Source organism: Gymnoscopelus braueri, assembly GCF_963280865.1.
Source record: "Gymnoscopelus braueri genome assembly, chromosome: 5".
In the NCBI taxonomy this organism is placed as follows: domain Eukaryota; kingdom Metazoa; phylum Chordata; class Actinopteri; order Myctophiformes; family Myctophidae; genus Gymnoscopelus; species Gymnoscopelus braueri.
Window position 1 is genome coordinate 41,613,375 of NC_137606.1, and position 15,881 is coordinate 41,629,255.

Sequence of the window (15,881 nt, forward strand, 5' to 3'; positions counted from 1 at the left end):
TCCCAAAGGTTTTCAGCGAAGATGCAAATGATAGATTTGTAGTGTCCCCAGGACCCAAAAAAATACATTATGGATGAACCACTTAAGCACTATTTTATAGTAAGTATAGCCAATCTACAAGCTCACAATGCATTGTGTTATTAGCTATTTTCATTATTATTTTACTTTTTTTTTATTTCTGAAGATCTTTTGAAAAATGGGTTTTCACTCATTTAAAAAAAAGATACCACCCACTGTTTGTGTCTGTGGTACTGGTGTGGTACTGGTGTGGTACTGGTGTGGTACTGGTGCAAAGGAACAGCGACTGAGGGAAGGAGTGCTTTCCTACTTGACCTGAATGTGTCAAAGCGGAGCTCATGAGACATCTGGTCCACACCGTTTGTAACAATCGCTGCTGATATCAATCCACTGTGCAGATCAGAGCGCCAGCAGAAGGCAGGGAAGCACCCTACTGATTTATTAAACAGTGAGTAGTGAGCGAGCGAGCGAGAAACAGAGCGACTCCTCAGATGAGGGTGGTGGAGGTGGTGGTGGTGTGTGTGTGTGTGTGGGGGGGGGGGGGTGTTATTATCAGGGGGATGCTATGTATTGTGAGAAAGCGAGAGGGATGGTGTTAATGAGTATATACACCCACTACAGCTGCATTTTCAATGAGCTGACTTTGAATACTTGGTCTCGAGCCAATCCATAAAGCATCGTTTGTTACACAAAGAGGGAGCCAAATGAATAAATAAATAAATAAATAAAGCATGTCAGAGGCATGGAGTTTACTAAAAATAGCAAAATGCGTTGGTTGAAGGCGGCAGTTCCAGCTCATCCTTTGATGAAGCATGTAGAGCGCCGTGCGAGCGACGGCTCTGGAAGTGCTATCTGTGTCGTTCACGTTCTGAAAGCAGGCTGATGAGACTATTTTTATAGTGTGAGATACATCCACATCATCACTCCTCCATATGAAGCTGATGGACGCACAGTCAGTCTTGGCGTTCTGGGCCACGAATTGTGTTTACTTCTATTACTTTTTATGTGAGGTGCCAAATGTCCCCAAAAGTACAATAGAATATCAAGAAATACCGTACACATTGTGAGGACAATTTCCCTGGTCTTCACAAGAGAAATGGTTGTTTTATGGTAAACAAGATGTTTACAATTTTGGAACAGATTCAGTTTGGGGTTTAAGGTTAGGATTAGGCATTTAGAGGTCAAGTTTGGCGCTCGGGGTTGGAGTTGTGCCTCATTTATACTTAGTTAGGCGCCAGTTGTTAGCTTGTAGATCGCCTACTTCCGGCTTTAGTGTTAGGGTTAAATTCATGGAATTCGTGAAATCACTGTCCTAAAATGTTCATTACCTCACAAGTGTAGTAATACAAACCTGTGTGTGTGTGCGTGTGTGTGTCTGTGAGAGACAGACTCTGCTTTGAAGCTGAGTAACCTGACCAAAGGCAAATAATCTGACCGAGGGCAGCGGGCCGTGAAGGGATTTACCAAGTCAGTAACAGGAAAAGTTTAATTCTCAATCCCACCCACGCTTATCCCTCCACATTGATCCAAAATGGACCCCCGTGTGAACTCAACACGGCCGAGGTCAAGAGGTGATGGGAAAGCCTTTTAGGAATGCGAGCTTTCAGAAACCTGCACAGAAAAATACTCAGTCATAATTTAACTCAGAGATGGGTCCATTTGGTTGCATTTGTAAACTGAGTTACAAACAGATAAATTAGCCCTGAGGATTTTACTGGCGTCAGACTCGCTCGGCTTTCGTGGCATTAAAACACACACATTGAAGCACAGGATTTAGATAAACATTTATTTACAAATCCAAAAAACAATGCGGCAAAAAAGAATAACTGCAAGTGTGAATACAAAAACGACGTATGCTAACATGATAAAATACATCATCGTACACGACTCATATCTTGAAGAGATAACGTTAAATAAACTAGGAGTATTACGCTTTCCGAGTCTTGGGAGGGGGAAAAAAAGAAGGCTGTGTTTGAGAAGCGGTGCAGCCGACATCGGATTGCTTTTACGTACGTTTATAGAGATTATTATTATTATTGCATTTCTGTGTTTTAAGGCAAGAACGTGCCGTGGAGAGGGATACACAAAACATGTCACCATGACAACGGAAGTAATATTACTTAAGTCTCTGTGTCACTCGCACGCACGCACGCACGCATGCACACACGCACGCACGCACACACACAAACTACAAGAACAACAACGATGGCCAGAAAGGGTGTAAGACATCGAATCAGACAAAGAAACAAACAAAACAATAGAGCACTCTTTACAAAAAAAATAGATAGTTACATATACATAACAATTATTACAAATAGGATTGGTCCATACAGATTTCCTTTTAAAGAATAGCTTGTCGGAGAACGTTCCAGGTTTTCAAAGCTGTGTGTGTGTGTGTGTGTGTGTGTGTGTGTGTGTGTGTGTGTGTGTGTGTGTGTGTGTGTGTGTGTGTGTGTGTGTGTGTGTGTGTGTGTGTGTGTGTGTGTGTGTGTGTGTGTGTGTGTGTGTGTGTGTGTGTGTGTGTGTGTGTGTGTGTGTGTGTGTGTGTGTGTTTGTGTTTGTGTTTGTGTTTGTGTGTTTGTGTGTCTGTGTGCTGCATTGCGGAAGAAAAAAACAAAACGGTCCCTGCAGTTGCCGTCAGCTGAGCAACTTGTCCCATGATGTGCACCCTTATGACTTTTAAGTGTCTTTGGTGCTTCGCTGTGCTGTACTGGTTGTGAGTCCCTCGAGGCAGAGTTTTTTTTTGTTTTAGCTCCCTTTTCTCCCGGCTGCCCGTTGGGGGTCCTTTTGTGGTCGTCCACTTGTCCTTCTTAAAAGCCCCATTTATACTTTGTCTTATGACGGAGTCACGTTGCCTGAAAAATAGCCGACTCGCGAGCTCACAACGTTGTGAGCTCGTGGGACACTCGCACATGGCCGTGTGACAACGTGTCGGAACGGCGAGGGGAGGAGGCAGCGGGGGGACGCGGCCAGTTCAATCCATTTCCTATGGGAGCCGCGTGGTTATCAAGCATCCGACGTGCCGCGAGCCGCCCCTCCTCCCCTTCTCCCTCCCCCGCGGCAGGTTGGACGTGAGGTAGCGCGTGACTCCTCCCATTGAAAATAAATGTAACCGGAAGTTCCCTCGCTCCATCCCTCGCGATTTCGACACGTTGTCGCACGCCCATGTGTGAGCATCCCCCTGGTCGGCTATATTCAGTTCGCAACGCCGTCGTTCAACGGAGCATAAATGAAGCGTTATGCACCCCCTCTCTTCTCTTCTAGTAGGGGTAATGCTTCTGTTTCTTCCCTGCAAAACAGGCCATCCAGGTACACAGCAGCATGGCGGCCGCCGCTCCCGCCCCTGTGCAGTAATACGCCCAGCCGATCTGACACGAACCTGTGAGGAGGGAGAGAGAGAGAGAGAGAGAGGAGAGGGATAGCGTTAGCGTCAGTAGCACAACAACCAAAAACTGAAATAATTGACTTTAGTTACAGTACTCAAGTAAATGTACTTTTGGCTATTCCACTGATAGTTGGTCAGTGGAGAAGGGCTGGATACGGCATCAGTTTGAAGGCAGAAAACTCTTATCTCCATATTCTAAGTTTTTGTGTTTTTTCATAAATTAATGCCCTACTTGATCATACTACAGCTTCACACAAAAGCATCAAAAGTAGCAGATCTACAAGCTCGAAATGCGTTTTGAGATTGTCGATCTGCTACCTTTGCTGTTTTTGAATTTGAATCCTGAAAAGTAACAGTTTTGGACATATGAGGTTTCCACCCTCTTGGGGCAGTGAGGTTGTCTGCTTCTGCAACTTACTAACTAGACCATCAAAGTGTCCTTGAACAAGACAATGAACCCCTACTGCTGACATGTTGTGTTGAATATTGCAGCACCATTTAAAACAGTTGGCGTTCTACTCCTGTGCTGGGGGGAGGGGGTTGTTTACATTCTACTGTAGCTGTTAGATCGGGGATTCATTTATACATGAAACACCTGGTGAATAAAAGGAACTATAGATAATGTTGAATGCCCTGACACCATCACTTAAAAAATGGGCGGAGGTAAACTCACTTCTCCCATAGAAACAAAGGTGATGGCATTCACTGCCTACAGGTTTTTTTTCTCCTCTTTTTTTCTCTTTTTCTACTCTGCACATACAGTACCGGTATAGTGTTTTATATTTGTTGATGATATTGTATTTTGGTGTTATGTTGATGACTTGAATACATAGGACGGGACCACAATGGAAACAAGTCCCCAGGACTTTTATGCTTTATCCTGTTAGCTCAAATGTCTGACTGTATCTCGTTCTGTTGACATTTCTCTCAATAATGTTTTCAATCAATCAATCAATCAAATAGATAGATAGAGTTCTTTATCCCACATGGACGTATAGGACACAACATATAAATCATTGCATAGGTGTACACTACACTATACTACAATGGTGGAAAGTAACTAGTAAGTACATTTACTCAAGTACTGTGCTCAAGTACAATTTTGAGGTACTTTTAATTTACTTGAGTATTTCTGTTTTTCAATACTTAACACTTCTACTCTACCACTACTTATCAGAGGCAATTGCTGTACTCCATTACAATTATATGACAGCAGTACTTCTTCTACCACTGCCAAATGTGTGATGTAACTCCAACGGAGTTACATCAACACTGAGGATTTCACAGTCTGTGTTTTTCAAATTGGGTACGAGTAGGGGTGAGAGAAAGTGGAAAATGGATACATGAATGTTACTGTTATGTTGAATGATATTGACAAATATTGTGCTAAGCTGCTGATCTGTAAAGTGGTAAGCCTAATTAAATCCAAAACTTGACTAGCACAACTGTTATTGGAGAGCTACAGTATACTTGTTTACTGTTATGCCGTTTCATTTGGAAGATATTGATAAACAATACCAGGAGACCTGGTTCTGCCAGACCCAGACTTCACATGACGTGTCAGCCCATGTATGGACGAAAGGGGGACAGACTTTTATGGTTGGGGCCTAAGGACAAAGTGACCAAAACCAGTTTTTTGCCCATGTATGGAAAACAGGTACAAAACATGCCCATGTATGGACGTGTGTCCCTTCTATGCCCATGTATGGACACTTTTTTGGGGGACAGAATTTTTTTTGGCTGGGGCCGGAGGACAAAGTGACAGACTTTTTTTTGGCTGGGGCCGGAGGACAAAGTGACCATGCCCATGTATGGACGAAACAGGTACAAAGCCTCATGTAAGCCCGACCCCTTGGGTCTGGCAAAAAACTAAACTAGACTTAATGAAATATTGTGGCTACAATTTGAAACAAACAGTAACATTTGGTTAATGCTGGTTTTATATATTTAGTTAATTAGTTCTCTGAGCTTGGTGTGTGATTTTGTTGTACAATTTAAGAACAGACTGACACGCAGTGCACACTACTGACTGTGGAGGGCAGCAATACACCTTACAGCCTCTAGCCTGCTGGAGGAACTTTGTAAGAAGAAGAATACTTTGTAGTTGTTTCACAAGGCTTAAGGCTAGATATTCAATGCAGTTCAGAGTCACAATAATACAGTCAATGAGCATAATTCATAGTTTGTTTACCCTAACAGAAATGGACATTAGCTGGTGATATCTGAAGTAGCACACGGAAACCTATCAACTGCCGGTAGTTCTTGTAATGTGCTGCTGAATGAAATCGCAACCTTAAAATATTATAAATTAGTTAAATTAATACTGCTGTGCATTTTGATTTTCATTCATAAGTTTGTTTCAAGTCCCGACAATTATTTTCAATTTACTCTCCGTCTCCATCAGCCCATATGTGTTAACTTAAGAATACAAAATTTAAAGAACAATATCGTCATGGCCAGTGATGTTTGTTCTAGAGGAGCCAGTATACCCCCCTTCTCCAGATCCACCATTAGAAAGATATACAGTAAATTGACAACGATTTTCGAGCTGAAATCCAACCAATCTAAATAAAAAACCTCATCACTCAGCACTGTGGGTGGGTGACAGGAATGTGAGAGTATGTTTATACTTTGATCATGAATGTGAATTACTGTGGCACTGCAGATTAACATCCTACTGTACGTTTGCCAATACAACACAATTCTAATCAGTCGTTCTCTCTCACACAGCTCAAAAGCACTTAATTATTGAGTATGAGGTTCATGCAAGGTTTTCTGTGTTGGCGTTATAGTGGGGCATAGAACAGTGGCTCTCAAAATGGGGTACGAGGAGTCCTGGGGGTTCCAGGGGGTCCCCAGCACAAATGGAACCAAATGGACTCTTACAGATTTGTGACTTGGAGTATACATAATTACATATGGAGCCCCTTATGGTTCTGTAACTCTCAGAGTTATGGGGGTCATGGCGTAATGCATACCAAAATGGGGGTCTAAAAGAAAAGTTAGAGAAATTCTGACATAGAACGTAATATGATCACAACTGCCCCAGTACTACTGACATGGCCATGCAGGACTTGCATATAGAGCAACATTACACTGAAAAATAATACATTGTTCCACATTTTTCACTTTTGTTTTTTAAGTAGTTAAACTGATTGTGATGCTATATTAACTCATTTTGCTGAGGACCCCCTGGAACCCCTTAAAAGACACCTGGGGGTCCCCGGACCACCACTTGGAGAACCACTGTATTATAGTATGTATGTTAAGTGGGACAATCATCATATCATCATAACCTTTATTTAAACTCGAAGTACAGTTGAGGGGCAAGCCCTCATTTTCAATGTAGTCCAGATACACAACATAATATTCAACAAGAATACACATTTATATACATCAATATTAATATAAGAATTAAGGACAGAGAAAACTCAAACATATTCAAAGAACTAAGACAGATAGGCCGGGAATTAATTAAAACACTCTGGAACAAAAGTGTTGGAGACCATTTCCCTAAATTGACCCAAGGAAGGCAGCGATCTGATTCTTAGGGATTTTTGGAGCTCATTCCAAGTAGATGGAGCACTAAGAGAATGCTGCCTTGCCTAGCTCTGTGTGAGTAAATGGCACCTTAAGGGTCAGGAAGTCACTCGAGCGAGTCTGGTAGGGACTAGGGTTCTGATCCACCAAGGCACAGATATAAGGGGGGAGCATTCCTGAGAAGGCTTTAAAAGTAAAAAGATACCAGTGCTTATCACGCCTCTCAGAGAGAGAGAGAGGATAAGTCTGCGTTCCCATAGAGAGTACAGTGATGGGTACCTAAACTGTCACCAGTTACACAATGGAAACAAGATGCTATACAGAGTAGGAGATGCTTTGGTTGTATCATAGTGGGTATGATCTGTGTTATGAATGCACATAGCTATAGAAACTGTAGTATCTCTATTATCCATTTCTTCCATTAATTTCGTAATCCATATTATTATTGTACATTTAAACCACATGTTAACGGTCGTTGACTCTACTTAATGTCAAAAAGACCTTTAAACCCCACTGCCATCATTGACTTCGCAGTGTTAGACTAAGTGTTTGCCCTTAGGATAAAATGTTGTAAAGTTAAATGTTTGACATTTTTGTTCAAACCTTCAAAATGTCCCTTCCTTGTGTGAAACAGGGGACGACTCTGCTGAAACAAATGCACTAAAAGTCCTTTTTACCTCTTAAACACACAGAACGCTTGGTCAACTGACATAATTCAGAAGTAGGTGGAGAATGTACCGTCTGCTAACAATTGTAGAATGGAGTGCTCACAATTCTGGAATTCATGGAATTCCAGAAACACACACGGCCCAGTTTGCACTGAGAGATTGGGAACTGGCCAGAAACTCGCCTAAGTTCATTCATTTTTCAAGGAAATTATGTGCATTATGTATAAAGGAGATGACCCACTTGTTAATTTCTACTTGTCAAAACACACTATGCATGTTGAAGGCTTGCAGACCCAAATATTGACAAAATATCAGTTATTATCTGATTGGGGGACAGACTGGACAGTGCTTGCTTTTAGGAGCTGTTTTCTCTGCAAGTCTCTCTGCATCTGTGCAAGATATCTATCTATAAGCCATATCTCCAAAACTGGTGGGTCAAACTGCACAACCAATATGTCAATTTGTAGCTATGATTCCCTGGTTTCATATGAAATGAAAAAACTAAAATGCTAGACGACTCGACTCTATTCAAAATGGGTCACATATGATTGAAACAACGTTGTGAGCTTGTCGATCGGCTGTATTCAGCGAAAGCTTTCCCCACAATAACAGAAAACAGAAAAGATCCTTGTACAGAGCCCTGAGGGACTCCGGTCAACCATATGGGGTTTAAGTGGTAACTTCTTTTTTTTTGTTGCTAATTTCTTCCTGAAATGACACCTCTGATTAGGAGCAGTTTTTTCCCTAAGGGAAATATCCTTTTGCATCAGGCTGATGAGATGAGACAGAATCTGTATAGGTGTGTACAGTATGTATGGGGTTAGGAGCAAGGAGGATTCAGAGGGGCCCTCAAGTAATATGGCAATATTAGTATACCAGTTTATATATTGTATACGTGGATGGACTGCATATACAGTATTATTTATACATGCTGGGCTTCCAGTATGATGTGTCGGGGTAGAGAGGATTTGCAAGTGGCTCCTCTGCCTTTACACAGTGAAATGATGTTTCCATTTGTAACTCTGAGCGTGTACACAAATGTTTGCACACGCTCAGTTATGCTGTGTTTGCCAGCTACAAAGATACAAGCTAACATTCTTTTTCAATGGAAGCCAGCGAAATGAAGATACAAAGCTACATCTGACGTTTGTAGCTGCTACAAAAGCTACAATGCTACAGATATGCTGTGTAGCTTTGTATCTTTGTATCTTTTGTGTCTGCCAGTGTGAACGCAGCATTACAATTACAGATTTACCTTTGAGTTATCATGAATTGTTTTAAAACTGTATATTTAGATATTTTACATTTTGTATTGCTATTGTCTGCTCAGTTTGTCAATGGAAACAAGCCCAAGGCTTATTTTTTTTCCTCATCCATTTGATGTTCAATCAATCAATCAATCAATCAAAACAACCAAAGCAGTGCGGAGAACAGACTCTGTATATTCCATCACGGTGAGTTCCAAAGCAGTTCTCCTGTGGACCCCAGACGGTGTAAAAGCTTACCTAGTTCAAACTGGTCTGAGAGGTTGTCACAGGTCTGTCGTACCTCCTCGCTGTCCCAGCCCAGCGGATAGAGAGCGCAGCCTGATCCTATCAGGAGGCCTGTGATGGAAGACACGCACAGAGAGCAAAAGGTAAACAACCCACAAAACAAAACAAAGTCTGACACATTGAAAAAGTCACACCGTCCATAATGTAGCATTTTTCTCTGGCAGGAAAGCGCTGGCAGGGTGCTGGGGACCGCTTCATCACAGAATGTCAAAAGAAAAAGAAAAGAAACGCTCCCAGCGTTTTCTTTGTTTTGTTTTTGATGAAGCGCTGCAAGTGTTTTTTGTTTTTTGTACACATTCAATCCGGGAAAGCATCTGTGTCATTTTAGGTTTTAGCTCCTGTATATAATTTATATAGCACATTGGTTCTCAAAGTGGGGTCCGGGGACCCCCAGGGGTCCTTGTGGGGGTACCATGGGGTCCCCAGCAAAATGTGTTAATAAAGCGTCACAATCATTTTAACCACTTAAAACCGTTATGTTATACTTTGGCTTTATACTTTTTTGCAAATCTTTGAATATATCTCTTTCTTTCTTATCTTTTTTAAAGAGAACATTTTTAACTAAAATCTGGGGGTCCCTGGAACAAAATCTACAACCAAATACATATAATTTTGGGGGTCCTTGACATGAAAAAGTTTGAGAACCACTGATATACAGTAGCAACATAAGTTTTTCAGAAAACAGACATTTTTAGACTCGGCCTCGGGTCTTAATGGGTTAAAGGAGGGACAGTGACTCAGCGATTTTCACTGTAGGAGCGCTCGGAGGGGCCACACGAAAAAAAACTTTAAAGTGCGGTGCCTTTTCTCTAGCCTGAAGTGTTATTAATAATAACCAACCAGTCTGAACTCCAACATAGTTGCTGAACCTTCTACTCTGTGTGGGTTACATTATTTTAAAATCTATCGTCAAACTTAGATTAGGCACATATACGTTAAGTAGTTTGGTTTGTACTGAAGGGTGTGATTTTGCATTTGAAGATTACATTTTCATCAATTTCCAGCTAACGCCGACAGTAGAGAGGCAACTGATTCACGCAGCATCCCCGAACTGTTAAAACAGCACGGTGGGATTTCACAAATCACCACATTTTAATTAGAACAAATCTTTTCACACTTCGGTTTCGCCTTCACGAAGTGCTCATCACATTAGTAATCACAAAGTACTGAAATTCCCTGGCAACACATATTTTTTCTTCTAGAAAACAGAAAAAAAGTAACTGTGGCAAATTCATTTATTTGGCTGCAATAATCACAGCGAACGTCTGCAAAAATCCAAGTGGGAGCGCTTCATTTCGGTGATTTAATAGTCTGTGCTTCAAGCTGCGCCCAGAGGCGAGACTTAAATCTTGTCCAGGCCATTACGGTAAGGATTAATATCCTCAATATTTGCCGGGAGCCAGGTTCTGACAAGTTACTCCCTGGATGCCCGGTGGGGGCCTCCTGGTAGGTGGCTCCGTCATCCCGTTAACTTAATCCACTCCGATGTGTCTGCGGTGCAATCAGCTATCAGTTGGAAGTGGGGGGAGGGAGGGGGGTGGGGGATGCAGTGGAGAGAAAGGGAAGGAAGAGAAGTGCTTTTGGCTTCCAACCTGATTAACACCCTGCCAGTGTTGGGAGAAGTACTCAGATTATTTTTTTACTTAAGTAAAAGTAGCAATACCAACAACATAAAAAGACGCCGTTACTAGTAAAAGGATTGTGTTAACATTTTTGATTTGAGTACAAGTACAAATGTATTGGCACATCAAAATGTACTCATTTCACAAAGAATTTAATTCTTTCAGAAGTTTTCAAAATGTGTCAAAATCTTTTTGAAAATAACCGATCTACAAGCTCACAACGCTTCGCAATGCGACACATTGTGAGCTTGTAAATTTTTTATTAGACCAAGTATCAAAATAGGGCTTAATTGGTTAATGTACGTTTTGTAATAATAATGTAAATCTACAAAGTAACTAGTAACTAAAGCTGTCAAATAATAGTGGTGGAGTAAAAAGTACAGTATTTGCCTCTGAGGTGTAGTGGAGTAGAAGTACAAAGTATTGAAAAATGGACATGCTCAAGTAAAGCAAAAGCACCTCAGAATTGTACTTGAAAGTGCGGTACTCGATCAGGCTAAAATGTACTTAGTTACTTTCCCCCACTGAGGGGAAGGGAAAGGAAGAGAAGAGAAGTGCTCTTGGCTTCCAACCTGATTAACACCCTGCCATCCAGGGGCTTCCTTATTACATCTAGGCCAGATAACAGGCGAAGAATTAATCCACACATGCCAACGCAGACTGGCGAGAAAAGCTGGCCGGCAATCTGAGAGGAGTGGAGTGGAAGAGAGGATCCGACATCGGCGTCTCCAACTACTCACGCTACATTTGGCACTGTTCACTGCCTAATAACATGGTGCAATGTCAGTGCTAAAGGAGCACTTCACCCTTTTCTCAGCCTTATCCCATTAAAACCGGGAAAGCGTATTTGTTTTGATTTTAGCGTTGGCTGTTCAAAAATAGCAGATGTACAAGCTCACAGCGCGTCAATTCTTGCCGCGCAGCGAGCTTGTAAATCTGCTATTTTTTTTATGTTTTTGAAAAATCCTGAAAGTGTTTGAAAAATGTTGAATAATTTTGAGTTTTTTAACGCACATCTTCTCTTCTGCGGTTCCTTGGCACAAAAACATTTGAGAACTACCTTATTTAGAAGGCATTTGTAGAATGGCCTCAGGTCTTAATGGGTTATCTTCATAATAATTGGTCCTCAGCTAATGCTCATTATAAGCTTCTCTTCCGTCTAGGAGGTGGGCTGTGGACAGTGCCTATAACAATGACATCATCGGTGGTTTCAAACAAAATTACATTAACAATTCATTCTATTTCAGCATGTAAACCTTTCAGGAAGACAAAGGCTGTAGTTTCCATTAGCTTGCAATCCTACCAATGGATGTCATTGGTAGACAGGTTTCTGAACTGTCCAGAGCCCGATCTGTGAGACCCAGTGATTAGACAGAAATGGTGGCATCTTATAATGAGCATTAGTACCAAGGACCAATTATATGACTTGACGATTATGGTTGAAAACGGGTGATGTGCTTCTTTAAGCTGTAAGTGCTGTCTCCATCTACTGTAAATCACTCACTGTCTGAAAGTACAGTATGTTCTGTTACGCTATACTGTGCTGTATGTGAGTCTTGTACTGTATGTCCATACGCTGTCGTTTTTGGCATGGCAAAGTGATGAAGTGTTTCTGATTCTGATCCCGAATAGCAGGCCAAATCTCTCTGGTTTAGGGGCTGGGTGAGATATACAGCAGGTTTATTGTCAGTGTGATGGTTTCATGTGTCTGTCTTGTAATATCGTGTTGTCTAAATCCACAAAAAAACTAAACAAAAAAAACCCGGTAAGTTTCCTCAAGAATGATCAGTTGATAATTACAGTATCAGTGTGATACTGTATGACCGACTCCACTCCCTGGGGTCCTCTGCGATACACACGCCTTTTTGAAGTTTGAAGTCGATTGGTTGAACGGCTCTCGAGATACATGAAGGACTAAAGGCACGCAGAGATTTGCGTGATTTATTGAGAGATGAGATTTCACATCCATGCATCGATATCGGAAAACAAATCACCCAGTGATTGTTGTGATGCCCAGCCCCTATATCTGGGAGAAAGATCAACCCAGTGAAAGTTTTCATGAGAACAGAGGGATTGTGGTATACATGTCCTGTCTCATCGTCACTGCTCAGCAGCATCAGAGAGCATTTTCATATCATCTGTAACAGCTCAGCCGTTTCATCCGCACACTTCAGAAGGCCCACCTCAGATAGATCATAATGAGCTTGTATATCTGCTATTTTTTAATAGCCAAAGTGTAAAATAATGCTTTTTTAGCTCAAATAAAAAAATGACACAGATGCGTTCCAGGTCTTAATGGGTCAAAGAACTGCCACCTTTAGCTGAGCAGCACAGTTAAAGCAACAATAACAGTAGCTTCTAATGCTCAGTGGTGGAAAGTAACAAAGTACATTTACTCAAGTAGTGTACTTAAGTAGTGTACTCAATTCTGAGGTACTTTTACTTTACTTGAGTATTTCCATTTTGTGACGCTTTAAACTTCTACCACGCTACAGTACAGACAAATTTGTACTTTTCACTCCACTGCAATTATTTGAAAGCTCTAGTAACTAGCTACTTTCCAGAGTTGGATATTACAAAACACATTAACCATGTAAGCCCTATTTTATACCCCGACTAATCGAAAATAACCGATCTACAAGCTTGGCTATTTTGTAGTACTTTTACTTTGGTACTGTAAGTATATTTGGATGCCAATACTTTTGTACTTTTACTCAAGTCAAATTCTGAATACAGTCCTTTGACTTATATCAGAGTCAGAGTGTTTTCATATTGTGGTATTGCCTCTTCCACCACTGCTAATGCTAATCCCCCACAGAGCGAGGCACTCTGTCAGCCTCTCTGAGCAACATGAAACATCAAGAGTCTGCACGGCGCTTTCATGCCGTCATTAAAACGGGTGGTCTGTCTTATGCAGTGTGATCTATAGTGGCCTCATTCTAATTTGTTAACCGTAAAGAGAGAAAAAAGCAAAGCCAGGATCCTAATGTATTCAGTATTCACGATTAATAATAAAACAAAATCAATGATTCCCTTTTAAGTGCGGCGCAACGCCAAGAGATGTGGTGGTGAGCAATCAACTCTGTGTTAAATGAAGAACAAGAGTGAGGCTGAATGGGGTTTTTTTTTCTTCCTTTTTTTTTGCTTGCCAAAGATGTGACAAGTCTACTAGGGTCCGTGTCAATGCAGGAAGGCACACTTTAACTGCTTCAGAACCCCAGTTATCGTTGTTGTCGGGCAGAAACCTCTTCTCTCCATATTCTAACTTTTTTCATAAATGAATGCCCTACTTGATCATACTACAGCGTCACACAAAAGTATCAAAAGAAGCAGATCTACAAGCTCGAAATGCGGCGCGAAGCAACTTGTTTTGAGCTGCTACTTTTGCTGTTTTGGAATTTGAATCCTGAAAAGTAACAGTTTTGGACATATAGTGAGGTTTCCACCGGACAGCAACGATGTGCAACAGTTCAAGTTAAATCGCTCAATACCTGATCTCTTATTTCAACCATTTGTTGATTGACAACATAATGAGATGCTGCCGCTTTCCGATTTGTCGCACAGACTGAACAAGACCGCATTTCCAACACATAGTTACACATGGTGGGTCAGTCAATGACATGGTTCGCTCAACTAAATATGACAGCAGAGGAGAAATTACTACAATAAGAAAACAGAAGAAAAGCATGCTGCTGCCTGTTGCATAGCCTCGATCTCCAGGCTTTTATTGCTTAGTTTTGCTAAAAAATAAAAGCCTGGCCCAACTATAGCCTGTACTGGGTATGAGGAAGTGTTTCATTTCCCAACCAACCAGAGTGCAGTGGGCGTCGCTCGTAATGTTGTGTTAACGGGGCGGGGGTTGACGGACAGATCGGTGAACCAATGGGATCAGGCGCCGTCTCTCGCCGGCTCTATACACACGCCCCTTTATACACGAAATCAGGAGGGTTGCAGCAGGCTACCTGTTGCATAACCACAGTCAAATCTAAGCATCCTAAATGAGCCCTGTTCTTTATTGCTGTCGGATTAAGGCGGATACACTCACACTGGTGCGGGGCTGAAATGAATGAGAATGCTCATATATACGCTGGCCCGATTCTATTAGAGTCAATCCACACCCGATATTGCATAACATCACATTCACTGGATGTAAATTAACCACAAATGGAAACGCTACAATTCATCTCCACGTCATATACTGGCTATACTGCATTTCTCTCTCAGCTCCTTTAAAAAAAGATAATTTCAATAAATCAAGTGTTTCACTGTTTAATTCCAATCAAATCCCATCCTCCACACTCAATATGTGGGTTACTGACAAACGGAGTGGGGTGGATGGCGACTGGGAAGTGAGAGAAGATTAAAATGAGTGGAAAGTGTCTTTTCACATAACCGTATGTTTAGATGCCAAGCTATAGTAGACAGAGGGGAAGGGAGGGTTTATGTGATAAAGGTCCACTTTAGAACCCAAAACATTCCCAATGCGTGGCTCCAAATGGATTATCATACCAGGAAGACAGTTCCTTTCCTTCTTCATTTCCTGACCTGTCACCTTGACAGGAGAAAAACACACACACACTCACACACCTTCAGACAGAGAGGCTTATCCTGCAACAACAGGGATTTATTCACATCTGCTTCAGCACCTTTGCATACCCCTGACATCACAAACAGCATATTGGGATGAGTTGTATGTCGTGTTCAACCACAAGACGACAGGCAAGTACCCGTAAGTATAAAGAAGTTTAAAGACAGAAGAGAGGACAGATGACACGTGGACATGGGGACAAATATCCTTGAAATGAATAAGGTTGAGACATATTCCCAGCTAATGATTGCCCCACTATAACACTGAGAACCACTGGACTAAGAAAGACATTCATCAATCAGATGAGAAGAATGTTACAAGGGAAACATGCTGATATATACTGTATGCTTCACACACACACACACACACACACACACACACACACACACACACACACACACACACACACACACACACACACACACACACACACACACACACACACACACACACCCCCCGATATTTACATCCCATCTTTCCCAACATCCCCCAGTCCCTCCTAAAGTT

The 15,881-nt window shown here is 41.6% G+C and overlaps 1 protein-coding gene across 2 annotated transcripts in view; it reads right to left on the minus strand.

Moving 5' to 3' along the window:
* Nucleotides 1–1,790: 1,790 nt before the first annotated feature.
* LOC308084949 (LHFPL tetraspan subfamily member 6 protein) overlaps nt 1,791–15,881 on the minus strand; it is a 65,924-nt gene continuing 51,833 nt past the window's right edge. For both annotated transcript variants that reach the window (XM_080427944.1, XM_080427943.1), the window contains exons 3-4: nt 9,117–9,215; nt 1,791–3,397 (exon numbers count right to left, since the gene is read on the minus strand). In XM_080427944.1, coding sequence (XP_080284070.1) covers nt 3,279–3,397; nt 9,117–9,215 — 218 coding nt within the window. In that variant the 3' untranslated portion in view covers nt 1,791–3,278. The remainder of the gene's footprint in view (nt 3,398–9,116; nt 9,216–15,881) is intronic.